The sequence below is a fragment of the Mobula birostris genome, chromosome 25, assembly GCF_030028105.1.
Source record: "Mobula birostris isolate sMobBir1 chromosome 25, sMobBir1.hap1, whole genome shotgun sequence".
In the NCBI taxonomy this organism is placed as follows: Eukaryota; Metazoa; Chordata; class Chondrichthyes; order Myliobatiformes; family Myliobatidae; genus Mobula; species Mobula birostris.
Window position 1 is genome coordinate 38011168 of NC_092394.1, and position 23692 is coordinate 38034859.

The 23692-nt window shown below is 40.8% G+C and overlaps 2 protein-coding genes across 5 annotated transcripts in view; one reads left to right on the forward strand and one right to left on the reverse strand.

Annotated features, from left to right (window-relative positions):
• hpda (4-hydroxyphenylpyruvate dioxygenase a) overlaps positions 1-1439 on the reverse strand; it is a 58563-nt gene extending 57124 nt beyond the window's left edge. Inside the window, exon 1 of the mRNA XM_072242778.1 lies at positions 1325-1439. Coding sequence (XP_072098879.1) covers positions 1325-1327 — 3 coding nt within the window. The 5' untranslated portion in view covers positions 1328-1439. The remainder of the gene's footprint in view (positions 1-1324) is intronic.
• A 6090-nt stretch (positions 1440-7529) lies between these two features.
• The window catches only part of mtmr4 (myotubularin related protein 4), a 121248-nt gene continuing 105085 nt past the window's right edge, over positions 7530-23692 (forward strand). For 2 of the 4 annotated variants that reach the window (XM_072243731.1, XM_072243737.1), the window contains exon 1: positions 7530-7609. The gene's annotated coding sequence lies outside the window, so the exon portion shown is untranslated. Of the gene's footprint in view, positions 7610-7812; positions 7992-17042; positions 17113-23692 lie in introns of those variants that run through there. The other 2 variants (XM_072243734.1, XM_072243735.1) reach the window with 2 other exon arrangements.

Here is a 23692-nt window from a genome sequence, read left to right on the forward strand (position 1 = left end):
GACTACTAGTAATAATAAAAAATGAGGTAGCTTCTTACCATACAAATTGATGCAAAGATGTACCCAAATGGGCATCCAGCTTACAAAAAATGATAAGGGTCAGAGAGGGTTGCAAGTGAAGGGCCACTGTGCTGTGTCTGTCTGGGGACATACAATATTGCTTCAACATCTGGAGATTCCTTAAATTTCATCTTTATCTTCTTTAATAAATCAGATTTCTGAGACTCTTTCTTTTAGAAACTGTTTCCATAGGATAGATTGAATATTGCAGTAACCTGTAACCATTTCGTACAACATAGGTCAGTATGGCACAGTAAAAAGTCCTTTGGCCCATGATATCTGTGCAGACCATAATGACAATTTAAACAGTACAGTTGCTTGCAAATAGTCTGTAACTTCATTTTCCTTCCTGTTCATATGTTTATCTAAATGCCTCTTCAATATCTACTTCTGCACCTCCCCATATCTATTGCTCAAAATTTAATATCTTTCTTTTAGGTCACCCCTCAACCTCTAACACTTCAGAGAAAACAATTAAATTTGTCCAACCTCTCCTTATAATTGATACCCTGTAATCTGGGCAACATCTGGGTGAACCTCTTCAGTACTCTCTCCAAAGCCTTAATATCCTTCCTCTCCTGTGGCCATCAAAATTGCACACAATGACAATTACCGAAGTTTTATACAGATGCAACATGACTTTCCAACATTTATACTCAATGCCCTGTCTGATGAAGCATGAGACACCTTCTTTACCACCCTGTCTATTTGTGTGGCCACCTTCGTGGAGTTATGAACTTTCATTCCACGGTTCCTCTGTGCAAGAACATTCCTAAAGGTCCCACCATTTTCTGCATACTTTCTTCTTACATCTGACCTCCAAAAGTGCGATAACTCACACTCAAATGGAATAAACTCCATCTGCCATTTCTCTGCTTATACTTCCAACTGGCCTGTATCCTGCCATACCCTTTGAAAATTGTCTTCACTATCCACAACTCTGTCAATTTTTGTGCCGTCTATAGACTTAATCATCAGCCCACCTATGTTTTCTTCCAATTATTTATAAGTATTACAAACAATAAAGGCCCAGATCTTATCCTTATAGAACACCCCATCCTTGCTGGTGAAAGACTTCCATTCAGAATAAAACCCCTCCACCACTTCCCTGTGTCTTCTACAGCCAATTCCCTCGGCCAATTCTACAACTATTTCCCCTGATCTAATGCAACATAATATAACGTTCAGAAAAGCTCGACCATACCCAGTTACCACAACAGTTCGGAATATTCGGAATACATTTTTCACGTTGGTCTCTACTCACCATGATGAAACAGTGTTAAGCACTTTTTCAGGGAATTTTTAGAAGCAGGAAAATATCCATTTGGCTTAGCCTTATAAGTACAACGCATTTGGGTGGATAACAGTACTGTATCTTACTGGTTGTCATGAATCCACCCTTTGCTCCTCCCCAGACATTATTACCAAATGGAATTCAGTTGCATTGCAACCCTAGTGTATGCCTGAGTTGTAAGACATAATTCTTGGAGTTTGTACCATGGTACGTTAATCAGTAATGAGAAAATTACAGAAAAGTGTGCCAGAAGCAGAAAAAAATAGTATTTTTCTCATCCAGTGTGGTTCTCTGAAAGAGAGGGTGTAATCACAGGCTTCTGCCAGTACTCACTATTTGCAGTTAGTTTATTCACCGTCAATGTGAACTGGAGTTCTGTTTGATGAAAGGCTTCTTTTCCACAAATATTTTTCCTTCTCCCAACAGAAAAAAAAATGGAATAAATTGGAAACTCGACATTTGAGCAACATTGTGATCTGTCAAGATTGTATTGTGAGAAGGCATTTTTACATATTATTAGAATGATAAACTTTTGTTCCTTAAGGTTGTTATAAATAACTGGGGGTGGTAGTGGGAATGAGCTCCCAATGGCATGCACCTTAACCAAGTCCAGCTTGGTTGGACTCTGACAACCAAGTCCAGCTCCTGGCCTTCAAGTGTGGTTTAGCTACTAAGCCAAGTGGAACCATTTCTCTATCAGGAGAAGGGGAAAAGGCACCTTAAATCCAGTCGGTTCGGGCAGATGGGGCTCATCAGCTGTGGTTGGCAGCTCATCTAGGAGAAGGAAAATTCTGATCTTAAACATATGCTGTCTTGGAGCTACATGTACTCATGGGGAAGGCTTCGGGAGTAAACCCTGAGGGAAGAATTTGGAGCTGGAGTCCCTAAGATAGTCCTGCATTGAGTTCAATGCTGACTGGCAACTCCTGCCACGCTGCTGGTGCCAAACTATATCAGTGTCTGCCGTTCCTTTGGGTTCATCAGCTGTGTGGAGAGGGGGAGCTTTGCACATGGGCAACAGCTTGCTCTCCATATCGTCCTGCACTGGCTTTGCATATCTAAACAGCTAGGACCTATCATCCATATCGAGCCTGACCAATGGAGGCCTCAGAAGACTTTGTGAATGAATCTGAGTAATTGCATCACTTACATTCATTAAAAAAAAATTAAATATCATGGAATAAACTGAAGTATTATTAAGGTCTGAAATGAAACAGCTTAACAAGAGTAAAGTGCTGATGCCTTTCATATCATGTTTGCTCCATAATATTTCCATAACATGTTTCCTAAAGGAGGCACATGACAACGTAAGGACTTGCAAATATATGCAAAGAATCCCAAAGAGCCTTGCAGCCAATTAAGTATTTAGGATTTATAGTTCCAGTTGCAGTGCTGCAAATCTGCTCACAGTAAAAAGACCAACACAAGGACAAAATTCAGACCAGTTAACCTTGCACAAAACATCAGTAAGTCTGAGGAATTGATTATCAACTTCAGGAGGGGAAGTCGAGGGAACACACACACCAGTCCTCATCGAGGGGTCAGCAGTGGAAAGGGTGAGTAGGTTCACGTTTCTGGGTGTCAACATCTCTGAGGATCTATCCTGGGCTCAACATATCGATGCAGTGGCTCTTTTTCATTAGGAGTTTGAAGAGACTTGGTAAGTCACCAAAGACGTGCAAATTTCTACAGATGTAACATGGAGCGCATTCTAACTGGTTGTATCACCCGCTGGTATGGAGGTGCCACTGCACTGAATCGGAAAAAGCTGCAGAAAGTTTCAATCTCAGCCAGCTCCATCATGGATTACTCACCTCCCAGCATTGAGGACATCTTCAGAAGGTGGTGTCTCGAAGAAGCAGCATCTATCATGAAAGACCCTCATCACCCGAGACATGCCCTCTTCTCATTGCTACCATCAGGGAGGAGATATTGGAGCCTGAAGCCACACACTCTCTGTTTTCGGAACAGCTTCTTCCCTTCCATCAGAAGATTTCTGAATAGACAATGAATGCACGTACACTACTGCACTATTTTTCTTTTCTTTTCTTTTGCACTACTTATTTAATTTTTAGACAGTATACATTTCATATTGTAAGTTATATATTTTCTTTTATTTTTATGTATTGCAATCTACTGCTGCCGCAAAACAACAAATTTCACAACATATGCCAGTGATATTTTTGATTTCCTGCTTATTGAGGGATAATTGGTAACCATGACAGCAGAACTCAAATGCCTATGGATTTTTTTTCCTGTACTGAGTCTAGGATTTGGGATGTTACTTTGCAGTCCTATAAGACCTTGTTGAGACCATACTTTGACTGTTTTTGATCACCTTGTTACAGGAAACATATTAAACTGGAAAGAGTGAAGAGAAGGTTTACGGGGATGCTGCCAGGGCAGAGTTATAGGGGGAGGTTGAACAAGGTAGGACTTTAATCTTTGGAGTGCAGGAAATTGAGGGCTTGACCAAATAAAGGGGCATACCTGTAAATTCATAGTCACATAGATGGATCGTAGATTGAAGGTAGAAGTTTCATTACTAAAAGAAGGGATGTAGTCCTGTAAGATGAGTTTGGGGAATTAGGATCCTATAAAAGGTAGGATCTAGGAAAGAGGTTATCATGGGTCAATCTCTCAGTGGAAACATGGGGAGAAACATAAAATGGCTGCAGAGATGGTGCATCAGGGAGAGCTTTAGATTCCTGAAGGAAGGTTATTGAGGCTTTACGTTTGTTTTGGGTGGAAGGGGACCTCTAAGTATACTTCAGCAAGACTGGGATCAATATCCTTGCAGAGCTGCATGCTGGGGCTTTTAGGAAGGGTTTAAAGTACCTTACTTAGGGACTGGAACACTGGAAGGAAATCAAAACTGAAAGTGCTGTTAAAAACTGATCAGATCAGGTAGCATCTGATCAAAGAGAAGCAGAATTAATGCATAATGCATAAAAAAAAACAGAATTGATCCAAAACATTATCTTTGCTCCTCTTTCCACAGATGCTCACTGACCTGCTGAGTGTTTCCACTATTTCCTGTTTCAAGTTTTAGCACCTGCAGATTTTGAACTTCAAACTAAGAGGAGGATCAGGAGGGTGAGAACCAAAACTGAAAGTAGAAGTTAGAAATTCAGCCAGCAAAATAAGTAGGGGGCTGATAACAAGCACAACATAAGATCAAAGTTAGAAAAGTGTTAAAATGCCAGATTTAAAGTCATTGTATCAAAATTTAGGCTGCACCTGTGAAAAGGCTGAAGTAACATTGTAAATAATTGTAAAAGGATATATTCCAATTGGCATTTCAGAAATGGAACTAATTGTTTTGGGTTTTTGACCTTCAAAAGGAACTTAAGTAAGGGAGGAGTGGTTAGTGCTTTTTGGTAGATCTTGGTATAAAATTAGAATCAATTTGGGTGGAACTAAGAAGTAGCAGGTGCCAGGGTTGTTTGTAGGCTTGTAGTAAAAGTGATTTATTATTAGTGAGGAAATCAGAGGTGCATACATCAAGGGTTATACAATAATCATGGTGGACTTTAATCTGCTGGCCAGGTAAATCAACCTGAATAAACAATGCAGGAAATCAATTCTTGGCACTTATATGAGATAGATATCTTGATCAATTTGTTGAGGAAACAACCACTGAACAAGCTAATTTAATTCTAGCAACATGCATGAGGGCTGAATTATTAATCCCGGGTACAGGGGTCCCAAGGCAAGAGTGACTATCTATGATACATATTTAAAGGGATATAGTTGAATCAACCTGTTTAATACAAAAAAAGTAAATTGCAAAAATATGAAGGGTAGGTTGACAGATTTGAAAATTCCATTAATTGGCACTGCAATATTCGCCAGCTCCTAAATAATTAAATGTGATTTACAAGAACAAATACAGTCCTTTAAAGCAGAAATTCACAACATAATGAAAATTGAATACAAATTAACAGAATGGAGGATTGGATCCGATTCACTAGGAAGGATGGCAGTGAGGGTCTGATCATCCAACGCGTACTGCATTTTGGTGGTGTTAGACTGGATTGCATCTAGTATTAATATGCTAACACATTTTAATTAATCTTTTTACAATGCATTGTATTTAATAATTATCCAATGAATCCAGAAAGTTCCAAAGGAGACCAGGGAAGAGAGCCTGGGAAATGAGATCACCATGAGTGATAGAATGGGCATCAAGGCCCCGTCAAGTCAGAACGGGCGCTGGAACTGGGGCTCTAGCAAGTCGGAAGGCATGGAAACTGGGCCCTCGGCAAGTCGGAAGATAGTTGGCATCACCTTATTTTTCAATTACCTAGTCTTTATTATGTCAGGGCTGCGAAATCCGATCAGTTCTATTCCTCGAGGTTTCGTTTTCTGACCTGATCTAAAACAAAAAGAAGTGAAATTTGTAAACACGAGGAATTCTGCAGATGCTGGAAATTCAAGCAACACACATTAAAATTGCTGGTGAACGCAGCAGGCCAGGCAGCATCTCTAGGGAGAGGTACAGTCGACGTTTCCGGCCGAGACCCTTCGTCAGGACTAACTGAAAGAAGAGCTAGTAAGAGATTTGAAAGTGGGAGATCCAAAATGATAGGAGAAGACAGGAGGGGGAGAGATGGAGCCAAGAGCTGGACAGGTGATTGGCAAAGGGGATATGAGAGGATCATGGGACAGGAGGCCCAGGGAGAAGGAAAAGGGGGAGGGGGGAAAACCCAGAGGGCACTCAGGTTGGAGGAACAGCACCTTATATTCCGTCTGGGTAGCCTCCAACCTGATGGCATGAACATTGACTTCTCTAACTTCTGCTAATGCCCCACCTCCCCGTTGTACCCCATCCGTTATTTATTTACATACACACATTCTTTCTCTCTCTCTCCTTTTTCTCCTTCTGTCCCTCTGACTATACCCCTTGCCCATCCTCTGGGTTTTCCCCCCTCCCCCTTTTCCTTCTCCCTGGGCCTCCTGTCCCATGATCCTCTCATATCCCTTTTGCCAATCACCTGTCCAGCTCTTGGCTCCATCCCTCCCCCTCCTGTCTTCTCCTATCATTTTGGATCTCCCCCTCCCCCTCCTACTTTCAAATCTCTTACTAACTTTTCCTTCAGTTAGTCCTGACGAAGGGTCTCGGCCTGAAACGTCGACTGTACCTCTTCCTAGAGATGCTGCCTGGCCTGCTGCGTTCACCGGCAACTTTGATGTGTGTTGCTGCAATTGTGAAATTTGTGTCATTGGGGCAATGACAAAAGGGTCTGGTGCAAAGCTCATTCCATCCCTCCCTTCCCTCCACCAATGTTGTTGAGCGAAATGTCCCAAACCAGCGAGAGAAAAGGGCGTGGACGTCAACCTGTTCAGCGATCCAATAGTCATCAGCTCTCTACAAAAACCTCCCACCTGCGGAGAGTAAACATCCCTGTCCGGGGCATAGGTAATGAGATCGAACTCTTAATCACAACGAGATCGCGATGATTTTTCCGAAACGCAGAAGATGAAAAAGGCAAAGATTCTTAACTCACTGATGCAGCAGTGAGCACAATTCCAACTTCAACTGCGGAAAACTACAGAAGTTTTTAAAATATCAAAATAAACTTTATTCATAATTAAAATACAAGAATAAACCGTGCAACCTTTCTTTCTTACATTAACATTCAATGCTTTCATTTCTGTACTATTACATTCCTTAAAATGTAATAAAACAGAACAGAATAGGACTGTCGCCCCCGGGGTCTTACAGTACTACAATCATTTTTGGGTCTTCCTCGCCCAGCCCGACCCCGCTCTCTCTCCATAGGCGGCAGAGTTGGCAACCTCCAGATAGCTGCACACAGAACTACCTACGAACTTCACAACCCAGCCGCAGCGGCTGCCTGTACTCAGCACCGCCAGCAGATGACGCTGTCGCCATAGTTGATTGGCTGCCGTTTGCCGCGCTGTGTATTCTGATTGAATAGCAGCTGTACAGTATAGCACCGATTGGCTAATAGGGATCACCTATCAAGAAAGAGCAAGCAGCGGTGGCATTCTTTTATTGGTGAAAAAGGAGCCACCTTCATTTGATGACCAATTGGAGGACGCTCTTCTGATTGAAATACCGCTGTTCTACGATTGGGCTAACATCCACGGAAGGTGTGTCGATCTGGATTGTGATTGGTGAAAAGCAGAACCGTGGCAGAAGCTGGGGGCTGATTGGTGCGTTGGTGCCCATCGCCATGTTGTGTTGTTGAGCGGAACGAAGTGAGGCCTTAGGGGAAGGCGGAAACTGTGAGTACAGGGCGATGTAGTGTACCGACGGATGGGAGAACACCTAAAGGCTCGGGCGGAAACGAAAAGACAATGGGTGGGGGGAGACATTAAATAGCGCAACAGGGGAGGTGGAGATTAAATAGTGGGGCAGGGCAGGGAGAGGAGGGAGTAATTAAAGTAGATGGTGTCAAATGGGGACAGGCGTTGGAGAATGTCCCTAGTTATCGGATAGATAACTGGGAGAATGTCACTCGTTGCGGAGTAGGCGACGGACAGGAGAGCTGCCACTCGTTGCGGGGCAGGTGACGGGCAGGAGAGTTGCCACTCGTTCCGGGAAAGCAAACCTGTGGATAGGAAGGAGAGACTAAACTGGGGGATGTGGGAGTGCAAGTATTGGTGGGTAAGTAGTTTGCCGAGGAAAGCAAAGATTTACATTGGGGTAGGGTCAGGAGGATGGGTGGTAGGTGAGAAGATGAATGTAAGGCCTGATGATTTAGAGTGTGAGGGTCTGGACTGATAATTATCAGGAGTTAATCAAGATCAAGGTTGAAAAGTGTTAACTAAATTGAAAGTAAAAGTTATTGTCAATTATGAGAATTGTGAAATGCTACACTGGCATGAAATATGACGTGACTACTCAATGAATTACATGAAGAATTAGATTTAGAAAATAAATATGTTTGTTGGGGGCACAAAACAGAAAGCACCCATGATTTTTCTGGATGAGTTGAAATACTGTGATAAATTTCTCGACGAGTTTAAAAAAAACTGGACGTGCTCAACAATTCAGGCAGCATCTATAGAGTAGAAAACAGTTAACCTTTCAATGATTTAAATGTTAATCGTGTTTCTCTTACCAGGATGCTGAACTGCTGAGAGTTTTATTTTCTCATGTTACGTTTCTGGCGTTTACTTGGTCTGTAGTAGAAACGCAGAAAATGCTGGAGGAACTCAGTGAGTCAGATAGCGTATGTGGATGGTAGGGGATGGTCACTGCTTCATCTGTGACTTGTCATCAAAACTGGAGAGGAAAGGGGTGAAAGCCAGAGCAATGAGGGGAGAGGAGCACAAACTGGTAGGAAAGAGTTATGTGAGAAGCTGGGATGTGATCGGTGGAAGAGGCAAGGGGCTGAAGAAAATGGGATCTGATGGAGGACAGTAGACTATGGGGTGAGGTGGAGAACCAAAGGGTAGGAGAAGAAAAGGGGTGACAGTGCCCCCAGAATGAAAGAAATCAAAAAGGGGTTGGGGAGGAGAGTAAACAGGCTAGTGCTTACAGAAATTGATGTTGATGCCATCAGATTGGAGACTACCAAGACAGAATATGAAATGTTGCTCCTCCAATCTACTTCTGGCCTCTCGTGCCAGTAAAGGAGGCTGTGGACCGAAACGTTGCTGTGGGAATTGAACTGGGTGGACATGGGCAGATTCTGCTGTTATAGCAGATGGAATGAAGGTATTTGACAAAGTGGTCCCTCAGTCTGCATTGATCCTCTCTAATGTAGAGGAAGCCACACTGGATTTAATATTGACCTTGACAGACTTGCATTGAAGTGCTGCCTCACCTGGAAGAACTGTTTTGGGGCTTGTATAGTGGTGAAGGAGGAAATCCTAGGCAGGTGTAGAACTTAATATGGTTGCAGGGATCAGTGGCAGCAAGGAGATTGGTGGAGAAGATCAAGTAGACAAGGGAGTCATTATGGAGAGCGATCCTTGTGCAGAATAGAGGGAGAGGGAAAGATGTGCCTGGTGGTGGAACCCTGTGGTTGACTTCCCATTTCCCATATCGACATGTCTGTCCATGGTCTCCTGTACTCTTGTGATGAGGTCAAATGTAGGTTGTAGAAGCAACACTTCATATTCTATCTTGATTGTCTCCAACCTTTCTCTGGCAACTTCTGGTAACCACTCCCTTCTGTTTTCCTTTTTTCATCTTGCTCGTTTGTTTTCTCTCACTCTGGCCTTGTCACCTGTTCTCATCCTCTCCCCCACCTTCATGACCTGCCCTTCACCTCCCTCTGATTTTCTGCCTGTTTCCCTTTTTTCCATGATCTACAGTGCTCTCCTGTCAGATTCTTCCTTCAGCCTTTGCCTTTTCCACTTACCACCTCATAGCTTCTCACATCATTCCCTCACTCACCTAATCCTGCCAGCTTGTGCTCCTCTCCCTCCTTTTTATTCTGGCTTCTGCCCTGCTTCCAGTCCCGATGAAGAGCCTCTGCCTGAAATGTTTACTGTTCATTTTCCTCCATAGATGCTCCTGAGTTCTTCTAGCATCTTCTGTATGTTGCTCGTGATTTTCAGCACCTGCAGAACCTTTGTGTCTGGGTCTGAGGTATCTTTATTTTTAACGCCTTGTAAAGGGAGTAGCATCTTTGATGCCAAATTTCAGGATAGAATATGGGAACACAGGATTTGGAGATCTGACGAATGCCACAGGGTTGCGGTTGTTTGGAACAAACTCCTGAGGAGGTGGTAGATGCAGAACCTGCCTTCTTCCCCATTCTTTTCCAGTGCTGATGAAGTTTCTTGGCCCAATGCATTGGTTGTTTATTCTTTCCGTAGCTGCTGCCTGACCTGCTGCATTCTTCCAGCATTTTGTATGTGTTACACAATAGTTACAAGACATTTGGACAGGTACTTGGACAGGAAAGGCATAGAGTAGGCAGATGGGATTAACAGAGATGGACACCCCAGTTGAAAGGGCACATTTCTGTGCGGTATGATAATGAGTCAAAATATTATCCAATGTCTGTTTTGTTTGCATAGTAAATAATGAGTATGTAGTATATTCAGTAGGAAAAATTAAATTGTAATGCAACGTGTACGCAGCTTGAGGATTAATACAAATGCTCAAGGGTTTCTTCGATAATGGATGAGTTTGGGCTGAAAGGCTTGTTTCCATACCGTATAAGTTCATAATCCTTCTGGTTTCCATCCTCATGTACTATGGGATTTTTAGATTATGAAGACAAGCAGTCCTCTTTTATTGTCATTTAGTAATACATGCATTAAGAAATGATACAATATTTCCTCCGGTGTGATATCACAAAACACAGGACAGACCAAGACTGGAAAAAAAACTAACAAAACCACATAATTATAACATAGTTACAACAGTGCAACAATACCATAACTTGATGAAGAAGTCCATGAGCACAGTAAAGTTCAAAGTCTCTCAGATGCCCCATATCTCACACAGACGGAGAGAAGGAAGAAAAGCTCTCCCTGCCATAACGACCACGGTCCGACTCTGAGTCATCCGAAAACATCAAGCTCTGATCAGCTCTCCGATACTGGGTACTGAGCGCCATCTCTATCCGAACGATTCGACCTCCTTCTCAGTCACCAACAGCAGGCAAAGCCGGGGATTTTGAGGCCTTCCCTCTGAAAGATTCCCGACTGCGCAGTAACAACAGCAGTGAACGAGCGTTTCAGAAATTTTTCCATATGTTCCTCTGTGCTTTCACATCCATCTCCATCAAATCAGAATTGTCCACGGCCCCTATTTAACAGATACGATATCATTTTTCATCGGAGGGCTGCGCACGCGTGGCGCGCTGCTTCTCTCTCCTCCTGCATTTGGGAGGGTTATGGCATTAAATAGAATCTGAGAGTATTGCTCTCAGTTACACAGGAACTTTTGTGTGGCTAGACAACCCTGCAGATTGAGCTGTCCATGGCATTTTATTTCTAAATGCTGGAGTTGCAGATCTGAAGTAGCGTTGTTGAGTTGTTGCATTAGATTGTGTTGTTTTCCTGCGATAGATGTTTAGGGTAGTGGATAAATGTTTGTAAGAAGAACTCCTTAATGTATGTGCTGCAGTTACATCCAGTCAGGCAAGTAGACAGTATTGCACTACCCACTGGACTTCTGCCTTTGGGTTGGTCATATGGATGGAAGTTATTTGAAATAGCCAATTTGCCCAAACTTTGTTGTCCAGCGATTTTTGTGTTTAGTGATGTGCTGCTTTGTTATGTAGGGAAGAACAAATAAACTAAACGCTGATTGTTAATAATGAGCTGATTTTGTATTGGAGGAAAGGTCCCTCTAAGGGGGAAAAATAAATCTGAAAGCTGACTATTTGGGTGTACACTTTTTAATTTTGAAGTTGTATACTTAAAATTGCAGGAACTGGAATTTTAGCTTTCTGGTGTCTGAAAGCACTGGGGCTATAATAACACAAGGTTATTATTCAGTGCATTACCCCTGAACCAGTTATAAAGAAATGATCAATTCACCACTGGAGCTTGCAAGGGGCATAACAAGGGAAAAGAAACTTGCTGCTGAAAGAAGCATAATTGATATGTCAACAAAAGGACAATAATCTCTCTAATCTTCAATTTGCTGCTTTTTTAAGTTAATCTATTACATTGTAAATGTGAATCTTCCTGTGAGGGGCTATCAGAAAGTTATTGCGGCTTGTATAATCTGACTATCACATCTTGAATAAGATAACTTAATTCAGCATGTAATAATTGAAAAACCTGTGATTGGCTTTATTTTCTTAATTAACCTTTGGTATTTTTATCAATTGTTAAAACGATGTTATCATAACTAATTTATAGAGGGGCTCGTTTTCGGAAGATTTGCCTCTGAAAGCACTCGTTGTAAACTTTCAGAATGACGTAGCTCCAGCTGTAGAAGGACTGTTGTTTGTGATAAGAATTCCATTAATTTTTTTGCAAACCTACCTGCATAATCATTGTGGACACTTCAGTCGTCAAATGGGACTGACAATCAGCACTTGAGGTTGAAAGCAATCGTTCAGTATTGTAATACATGTATGATCAAAGTAACTATAAAACTGACCAGACATGTCAAGAAACCAAAGTTCACTGAGCCTGTCATTAAAAATTAACTGACACTTTAAACTTGTCCTCAAGTTGTATCTTGTTGAGATTGAAACATTGAGAATTTTCTTCTCAATGTTTACAGGTTTTGAAAGAGGTTTTACATGTAGAATTTTGTAGTGGTCAGAGTTTTCTGTACATTGTTTCTTGTGAATATGTAATACCTGGTTCCATCTGCCCATCATCCCACTCCCGTTTGCTTTGAACTATTGTCCCCTCTACTCACTTTTTTATGGTTTTTATTTCTGGCAATTGGTGTTAACCAATGTGACATATACTGTAGTTCCTGTTTTCTTTCCCGCCACTTTCTTAAGTAGCAGTGTTAGTCTCTTCCAAAATTTACTTGAGCCTTCTATAATTGAGGAAGTATAGTGAAATGATAGTTATTGAGTTTATATCTCTATCATTGTTCAAAGTAAATTTATTATCCAAGTATGTGCAGTATATGACACTATTTACTGCTCTGAGAATGATTTTCTTGCAGGCATTCATGGTAGAACTAAGAAGTACAATGGAATCAACAAAAAAACCACTCCTAAAACTGACAAGCAACCGATGTGCAAAAGACAAACTGCAAATAACAGTAACATTAAATGCAAAACAAATAATACTGACAACATGAGTTGTAGGGTCCTTGAAAGCGAGTCCATATGTTGTGGAATCAGTTCACTGTTGAGGTGAGTGAAGTTATCCATACTCTCCCATGAGCCTGATGGTTGAAGAGTAATAAAGGTTCCTGTGCCTGCATCCTGATGGCAGCAGTGAGTCGAGAGCATGGCCTGGATTTTGGGGATCCTTGATAGTAGTTGCTGCTTTGTTCAGAAAGAGTTGTTGGCCTACAAACATCAGTCTCCTAACCACCATGGATAACTTCACTCAACTAAACACTGAACTGGTTCTACAACCTACAGACTCACTTTCTACAACTTGTGTTCTCAGTATTTATTTATTTTCACAATCTCTTGTCTTTTGCACATAGTTTTAGTTTTTCATAAATTCTATTGTATTTCTTTATTTTCCTGAAATTGCCTGCAAGAAAATAAATCTCAAGGTAGTATATGATGACATATGAACTTTGATAATTCACTTTGACTTTGTATCGCACGTCCAGTAAGGATGAGTCAACAACAATGTTTGTTCTTTCTGTAGCTTGGAGCGCTGAGGTTTAATGTCATATGGGTACTTGAAAGGAGTGGAGGTGGGGGGGGGGGGGTCAGAGCAGTTGCGTATCTGAATCAACACACTTCCTCTGATACCCTGCCTTATCTTTATTCCACAGTCTGCATTCCTTCTTATCAGATAGTCAGAATAATCAGATTCCTCTGGCACTTTGCCTTGCCTGCTTTATCTGCTCTGAGCTTCTCGCATTATTTCTCTTTTGGAACCCCTCCTTCACCCTCATCTAGATTCACCTATTACATGCCACCTTCTGGTCTTCCCTTCACCACCCCTCATTCTTTTAATCTGGCTTCTGCCCTCATTTCAGTCTTAATGAAGAGTCTTGGCCCCCCCCCCGCCCCCCCAGATGCTCCTTGTGTGTTGATACAGACTGTCTTGAAAGAGGTATTTCCTGTTCGTTTAAATTGTGTCCATAAATCCTCAGATGTGATATTTTTTGTAGTTATTGTGCATTTGTGATAATGCTACTATTGCTATTGTATTTTTTAAGTTTATTGTCATACTGTACATATGTATAACCAAACAAAACAACATTCCTCTGCATGATGCATTGACAATGCATATTTCACACACAGAACATAAAGCAAAGTATTACCCTAAATGTACAAAATGTAATTCAAGATGCATGTGGAGTGTGCAGCACAGGTAAACAGCACCTTGGTAATGGCAGGGTATTCATTGGTCCCACAGCCTGGGGGAAGAAATTTACCTAATCTGGCAATCCTCCAGTCCTGATTCTCATATACAGTACCTCCTTCCTGACAGCAGTGGGTCAAGTAGATTGTGGTAGGGATTGTTTCAGGCCCTTCATATGCCATGCTCCCGATAAATGCCACAAATGAGGGTGGGGGAGAGACTTCGGTGGTCCCCTCAGCAGTTTTTCCTGTCCCCTTGTGGTCTGTTGCCTTGCAGTTTGCATATCACACAATGACGCAGCCAGATAGGGTACTTTTTTTTTGTTGATGTTGTGTGTGGCTCCTTGTATTGTGCTACCTTTCATCCAGAGAAGATGACCGAAGGTTTACTTTCTTCAATACAGAAGTCATATGATTATTCCAAAGCTTAAATACACTGGCTAGCATGACACTGATCCACACACTAAGAATATAACATCACCTTTCCTGTGTCAGTTACTTGCAGTTCCCAGCTCATGACTGAGTTCTTTTTCTGAGAACTGTTCATAACCTGCATTGTTCACAAATCAGTAATGAACAAAGACAGCTTGTGGGAGAAAACCACAGACAGCTGTGATGGGAGGGGTGAGCAGACATGGGACAAGCAGGTGGCCTCACTGACTCTGAGTAAGCAGAGAATTTACTTAACACTTTGTTCTGATTGACTCAATCCTGGATGTTGTAACTCAAATTGGTGGACAGAGCACATTGAGGTGCTCTGCTCTGTTCCCATGCCAAAAAGATACTTGCATCCCCACAGAAGTAGCTGGTAAATTCATTCTGTCAATCTCCCAAGAGCTTGTTGGTATGTATGAACTGTCCATAGGTCCCTCATTCGTAACCTGAGGAAGGCCTATACTTGAGCTTTGTAAATGGAAGTGATTTTGTAGTAGAGCTCAGTGATACTAAACTGGAAAAGGGGAAAATCATTTGAGCTATTCTATTTTGAGATGCAGCACTGTAATGGGCTCTTCTGGCCCAGTGAGCTGAGCTACCCAGTTACACCCATGTGATCAATTAATCTACTAATTGGTATTCTCTGGTAAGTGGAAGGAAACCAGACCACTTGGAAGAAACCCATGCAGTTATGGTCAGAACATACAAACTCCTTTCAGCAGCAGGATTCTTCACTCCAAAAATGCTCCACTTTGCTTTTTCAAAATGGTATGCCTGTGATGATTAGCTGAATATAGAGTTAGGCATGTTTAAGTTGTCTATCATAAATATTTTTTATCTGGAAGTTTTTCGTTCAGATTTGAAATCTCTCATTTTTGAAAAATGTTGCTTTGTGTGAGGGTACAGGTTGAAGCTTTGAGCAATAGTCTAGTGAATCTCATGTTTTCGGTACTTGTTGCTTATTTATTATTTTTCTTTCTTTTTGTACTTGCACAGTTTGTCTTTTGGAGACTGATTGTACACCCAGTTGACATGGTCTTTCATTGGTTCCATTATGGTTGACTTATTGAGTATGGCCACAAGAAAATGGATTTCAGAGTTGTATATAATGACATCTATGTACTTTGATAATTTACTTTGATTGTAATTTCCCGTGACCGAGTCTGCCAGGCCTTGGAAACCGCAATGGTCCGTTTTAAGGCTATTCAGTCTCCACTTTGGTACCTTGGGAGTGATCTATGTCAGTTGGAAAACTTACGATTCCATGATAAATGCTTTATAATTAAAGAGGTAATTCCAAGTTTAGTCCTGATAATCAATTCCATTATTTAATCTGTAGTTGCCTCTTTGTTTCTCCCATGAAAAAGGGTGGGGAGGGAATGGGATATTGGGGGCAGGGTAAACTTGTGCTACTGGTGCAGAGAGGCTGTGATAATAAAAGACGGCAGAAAATCAATAGAGAGAAATAATCTTAACCCAGAAAAACAGAGCCAGAATTCTAAGTGGAGACCGAGCACTGGCTGCAATTATTGACAGTATCCTGACAACAGCAAAGTGATTGAGAGAATTTAGAAATAAGAAAAGCTTGTCAAGCAATTAGTACATAATCATTTTTAATCTGCCTACAAGTAAGTCAATATGATGAAGGAAAGGTAATGTATTTATGTCCAAATTGGGGCTGAGTGACGCCAGGTCAATGTCTCTTTCTACTGGTTTAAGAGAATCAAAGTACAAAGTAGATCAACAATCTGCAGCTGACATTGGCACCAAAAGTAGATACAAAAATATTGCTGTTCTGAAATTGTTGCTGGATTTAAATCCTAGAACTACTTGCCAAACAACATTGTATGGATACCTTCACCATGGGCTTTGCAGTGGTTCACCACCACCTTCAAAGGCAGAGTTGGCTGTTCCTTTAGCATTTTTGTCTTGCTATTTTTGCAAAGCCGAGTTGCTAGCTTGATCCTTAACCCAGCACTGATGGGAAAATGTGCAAGGAGCCAGCCGGACTCAAACTCGGGACCACTTGCCTCAAAGTCCAGTGTGGATGCCACTACACTGGCTGGCAATAAGTCATTTTAATAAATAAAAATCAATTAAGTCAGGCTTGTAGTTGTGTAATATATAAGACTGAAGTCTAGGAGAGTTTTAGGAAATAGTAAATGCCTGAAATGTTGATGGAAATAATGATTGAGAATAAATTAGCAAGAAATATTTTTTAAAAATTACAAGACCTATAACAATGTAAATGGGGGAATAACAAAAATGTTAATAACAGGAGAAATTATAGTGGGTAAGAAAGATGAGGTTGAAGCATTAAACATATTTTTCCATTTATCTTTGTCAAGATTTGTTGCAGAAGCTTCAATCGAGTGGTAATGAAGATAAATTCTGGCAACACTATTCGTTTTATCTGAGGTATCATAATAGCCCTTTTTCTTTTCCTTTTAGTTTGGGTAGATTAGTTTTTTTTCTAATGAGATATATTTTTTCTGTTTATGGTATTTTTGTACTTGTATATTCTATTAATTTGTGAGATTTTGGGAGGTTTGCTAACTGTGTTACTTGACTGTATACTTGTATAACAATTCTTATTAATTAATACAATCCCAATCACTCTGTACATATTTTTTGTAATGTGTATGATGTTGAAATTAATGAAAAGATTTAAAAAGAAAGAATGAATGTATTCTGGTAGGTAGTAGACAAATCAGTGGGTCTAAAATTGGATAAATGCCATGGATGTGCTAACCTGCATCCTACTGTTTTCTTAAAAAAATTAGTTGCAGAGTGAGGGTGGATGCATTAGTGGTGATCCGTCACAATTTTCTAGATTCTATCTCATTTCCAGGATATTGAAAGTTAGCAAATGCATCATTGAAGGGAGAGAAGTAGGAAATTTTAAACAGTTGGTTTGACAATATTAACATAATGGTGAAATCTGACTAAAACACATAACAGGACCCTTATAAAACTGCGTTGACTGTAATTTTCTGAAGAGGAAAAATCATGTTTGTTAATTCTAATTTTTGGGGATATAATTATCAGTGAAGAAGATGGAATCTCACTAGATAATTTGTGTCTACAATTCAGAAGATGCTTTTCTGAAGGTTGCTACACAATAAACATTGAGTCACATAGTTTGGCTAAGATGCAGAAATCACTCAGAATAGAAAGATTTTTTTTCAGGTTGATCTACTACTGGGTAACTAGGATGAGTCTCATGCTCAACTGTGTACAGTATAATGTCTACAAGTTTGCTGATAGTACAATGTTTGAGTGAGCGGTGGGGTGTTTTCAAAAGTAAAAGGTTGATAGATGGAGTAAACTGGGCAAATGTGATGTTTAGCATGTTGGCAAGAAGCATAACAAAGTTGTATTTTTAAACAGTGAGAAATTGTAAATGGAGGATCTTGGTAGTGGAACACAAAATAGCTGTGTGGGCACTTAGGGTGGTAAGTGCACACTGTTGTTTTTTTTTGGGGGGGTGGGGGGCTAGGTGATTTTGTACAGAAGTAAGACAGCCTAAGATCATTCACATACAGCCATAGGTATGATTTGAGTAAGTTCTTACAGCAGTGATTACAATGGAGGATAGATGACTGGAATTGAATAAGTATAGCTAGATATAGGTGCTAACGTTGAAAGAAACTGTTTAAAACTCAAGAGGAAATGAGGTAAAAACTGACCTGTTGGCAAAAGGTATTTGAATGGAGAGAGAAAATAAAATGAATTTAGAAAGACTTGGATACTAGGGAACATTATTCTAAGAAAGTAATCAGAAAATGTTAAAAGTGAGTTTCTCTTGAATACAACATGGGAGGCAACTCCTCTTTGACATCTAGTAAATATGAAGTGGTTAATAAACTTATTTTTATGTATGGATTAAATTGTCATGGGTCATTTTTTTCTTGTGGATTCTGGTAAAGAGGTGTTAGAATTTTAGAGTATTCAATACGGAAAACAAGATTTGCAAATATAATCTTGTTTCACCAAACAAGGGAACCTATGTAGTTGCTTGACATACATTCTTTTCTCTTTCTCTTCCCCCTCTTTCCTCCCTCCCTCCCCCTCCCCCCCATTACTTCTGTGAACTTATTCTACTGTTGCCAAAACTGTAAAAGATCATGGGGGGGAGGGGGGTGGAGGAGAGCATAATTTTTATCAGTGTGCTACTGTTGTACTTCTGATATTATTTCTTGTGTTACACATCTGTATAGCTGCAGCAATGTGTTTAAAAAGGACCTTATTGTTTGTGGGACTGGGACATAACTGGTCCAAGTAATTTTAAAAACACTTGTGAAGTTATTTATAAGGCTATCAACACAAAGAACTCTGGTCTTTGATCCAAGCTGTTCTGTAGATTTTTTTTCCCCTTGCCTGAGAGGAAAGTGAAATGTATTTTAAATTTTAAATTGAATTGGTGTGAAATTTAAATACTGCTTGTGAAGATATTACACTGAATTATTTTGACCACAAAGGGTCCAGGTCAATTTGCACATTGCTGATTGAGTAGGTCTCAGAAAACTTGATTTTTTTTTTAAACATGTAAATGAATTTTGAACATTATGGGAGGCAGCAGTGAAAGTATTTCCAGAGTAAACCAGCACCTCTTAGTGATGAATATGAAGGGATGGTAAGAGGCGGTGACATTTGAATTAAACCTGGAGCTGTTTCTGTATAATCTGAATTATCTAATTTTCCTGCTGATCATAACCCAAATAAGGGTGCAACATGACCATCTCGTTTGTGGAATAGTCTTTAGTATGGAACAACTGCTAGAATCCCCAGCGTATGCTTGAACTGGTGGTAATATTACACACAATTTATTTTGCAGTCAAACTTATTACTTTGACCTTCTAGGGAATGTGGATTGATTTCACATGCATAAGAAGACAGATGAATGAAAGATTGCCTTGGAAAAGGAAGGTGTACGGAATTGTATGTTTCATTGTCAACAGCATGTGTTCAGCTGATTCACCACTTATAAAATAAAATACACAAATTATCAGGCCTGGTCCTTTTTAATTTTTTTGGTGTTCTGAAGCATAACCTGCAACTACTTGAAGTTACCTTCATTTACTGTGGGGGAAATTGTTTAAATCAGATCAGTTTTTGTGATTGGCACAGTGCACAAAAATAATCTTGTGTGACTTGAAAATAGGAGCAGGCATTGAGGTACTCAAAGATGTTCTAACACTCAGTAAGATGGTGGTTGATATGATCTTGATTTCAACTACCCTTGCTTTCTTCTATATAGACTGTGCTGTACTGAAGAGCACTGATTTATCAAGAATGCTCCTGGTTATCTAGTCCAACACAGAGGTGTGTACTCTAGTCAAGATATCCACTTGAGCTCCCGGCTGCTGAGCTTGAAAGCTGGTGTGAACATCTGTTCTTGCAGCAATTAATTGCCTGTTCCTGGTGTGCAGAAGGTGCATCTGAGGTCTGCTATTGGGCGGGTTAACGTGAGTGCTGAGCAGTTCTAACGTGGGGCTGAAGGGTGCATCTTGCTGCCATGGTGGATGCAAGTTGTTACTGGGTACTAGTGACATCATCTGTCCCATGTGTTGCCAGACTGCTCAGTCCTGTGGTTGCACATTACCTCCTGCTGGATGTTATGGAAGCTGTTTTTCATTTGGCTGCACAAGCTCAAAAGCCTGATACCATCACTGTTCCCCTGGGGAAATTGTTCTTTGATTCTGTTAATCATTCTTCAGTAGCTTGCTTTTTGACTTTTTTTTTCCCCTGAATATTTATTTATAAACAGTCCTTGAACACTCATATTTAGCCATTTTCTTATTGAATGGCGGACCAAGTGTGAGGCTCTTGTAACCTGTACCCATACTCAAATCACAAGATTCCCTTCCGTGCTTTATGAACCCTGCTTTATTTGCCTTAATGCCAAGTGCACCTCATACACTAGCAATCACAAAATCAGTGATCTGATTTAATCCAATGTCACTCTGCTCTGAGAAGGGAGAGGGGCAAAAGCCAATCCGGGCAAAAACCAATCCAGGCAACATCCTGGTGAGTCTCTTCTGCCCCCCTCTCCAGTGAAAATCACATCCTTTTGTAATATGGTGGCCATATCTACACATGGTATTCAAGTGCTGCCTAACCATGATTTTAGAGTTGCAACATAACTTCCCAAACTTTATAGTCTATGCCCTGACCTATGAAGGCAAGCATGACATGTTTTCTTCACTACTCTTATTTACTGTTTCCATGCCCATTTACCATGGACTTGAATCTCAAGGTCCCTCTGATCATCAACATCCCTTTAGTAGCTTACCGTTTTCTTTATCGGTCCTGTGTACATACATCTACTGATGCTTCTGGACACATCTTCAGTCATGTTCCTGGAATCATCGGGTGTTTCGGGTCTTTCAACATCATGCACCCTCCTCCAGGTGACCCAGTTGGGGTTGATCAGACCCCAGCTTGTGTCCAGATGGCTAGCTGCTTATGACTCCATGGCTCCCCTCTTTTGAGCCACAGCCATCTTGAGGCCCTCTCTGCCGCATCGGTGGTACTGCGGATGGCTCTCCTCTTCCTCTCTCCTTCGATGCCAAAATTGCTGAAGGCTCTAACTAAGGAACAGGCTGCAAATCCCCTACAACCAACCTCCACTGGGAGACACCTCGCTCTCCATCCAGCCTGCTGACAGTTGCTGACCAGTCCTGTGTACTTGGAGAGCTTCCTTTCAAAAGCTTCTTCCAAGCAATCTTCCCATGGGACTGTCAGCTCCAGCAGCACCACTTGTTTAGTAGACTCGGACACTAGGACAATGTCTGGTTGCAGGGTGGTGGCTGCGATGTGGTTAGGGAACCTCAGCTGCCATTTGAGGTCCACCAACAGCTGCCAGTCCCTTGCAGAGGTCAGAATGCCTGCAGATGTTCTTTTGGTGGGTATTGGCTGCTCCCCAGCTCTGATAAAGGCAATGCTCTGCTTGGAAGATCGGGACCACTTCGCCCACTCAACTCCTGCACCTAACCTTGTTCTGGAAATCTTGCTTCATAGTCGTCAAGATTGAATTCTACCTGTCAGTGATCTGCTCAGCTTTCCATTTGATCTATCTTTTTGAGGCCTTGGATCACCTTCCTCCTATCCACAACATTACTACTTTTCATGTCATCCATAAACTTAAATTGTCCATCCTACATTCATGTCCAGGTCAGTAATACACACTTGGTGGCCACTTTATTAGGTACACCTTAATGCAAATATCTAATCAGCCAATCATGTAGCAGCAATTCAGTGTTTAAAGGCATGCAGACATGGTCAAGAGGTTCAGTTGTTGAGACCAAACATCAGAATGGGGATCTCAGTGACTGTGGAATGGTTGTTGATGTCAGATGGGGTAAGTTGCATGTATCAGAAGCTGCTGGGATTTTCACGCACAACAGCCTCTAGAGTTTACAGAGAATGGTGTGGAAAAACAAAAAAAAAAAAAAAATCCAGTGAGTAGCAGTTCTGTGGGTGAAAAACCTTGTTAATGAGAGAGAGGAGAATGGCCAGACTGGTTCAAGCTGACAGGATGGTGAGAATAACACAACCACATGTTGCAACAACTGTGTGCAGAAGAACATCTCTGAACGCACAACGTATCGAACTTTGAAGTGGATGGTCTATATCAATGTAAGACTATCAGATTCCATTCCTGTATCTAACATAGTGGCTACTGAGTGTATATCACTAACAACAAAGGCCCCAGCACTGGTTCCTTTGGTACACCTCTGGTCTCAGGCTTCCAGTCAGAAAAACATACTGCTAGTACAATAGTTTACCTCTTAACACCAAGCCAATTAACAGGCCCATCTTGATCCCATATGCTTTAATCTTTTGCAACAGACTATTTATGGGACTTTGTCTAATTCCTTTCTACACTCCACTCCATTTTATTTGGTATTTTTTGCAAAGGTGGACGTGGGGAAGGTCATTCAGTAAATATACCATTTGTAACAGTTTTTTTTTGTTGCTCCTGTATGTAGTTAATCTGCAGTGTTCATTGTACAGTTTATTAGTATTTTTTTAATCCTAAGCATCTTACTACTTCATGTACACTAAAACATTTGTGTTTGGTTCGGGGTTAAGGATTGGATTTTATAACTTTATATATAGCCTTATATTTAAAGACACCGGTGTCTGGGGAATGTTCAATAGCTTGTTCAGCCACAACTTCCTGAGGGGTCTCAACTTGCCGTATTTGAGTGTCAGTTTCTTTCTACAGATGCTGCCTGGTTCAGAGTTCCTCAGAGCAGTTTTAGTTATTTATTTTTGCTTCCTATGTGTTTATTCCAATAAAATGTTTTTTCAAACCTTTTCAGACTGCTCCATACTGGAGGTTTGTGTTTACAGAACGTGAAGATTATGAATAAAATGCAAGACCTTTGTTTACAACTTAATATTAACTAAAGAGATTAGAGTGGTAATCTTACCATTGGAAAAACTTTAAGGTCTTTTTATTGTGCAGTTGATACAGGCGGACACTACAAGTTTTATTCCTCAAATGAATCACTTCACAAATTTTATAACTGATATGATTTTGTTTTAGTTTTGTGACATCTGTGTGGTAATGCAATACTTGTCTGGAATTTAATTTCCCAAAGTCAACCTATCTAAGACCTTTGACTACTGCAGAGTGCATTCTTTTTATTGAAACACCTGGTGATGCTGCAGGCAATATGCAAAGGAAAGTGTTATGTCGCACAGCAATGGAACTTCTGAATTTGGATGGAGGATGTGCTTGGATTTGTAAGAATCTGTTTAGACTTGAAACACTCCAGAGCATGAAGCATTTCGAAGAGGCAATAAAAGACTGAGGCTTGAAAACTAGTACACCACTATTTTCAGTGTAAATATGAGGTAACTATAATATACATGATGGTTGGTGTGACACTATTACAGCTCAGTGCATTCTGGAGTTTGAAGTTCAATTCCAGTACCATCTGTAAGGAGTTTGTATGTTCTCCCTGTGAAACACATGTATTTCCTC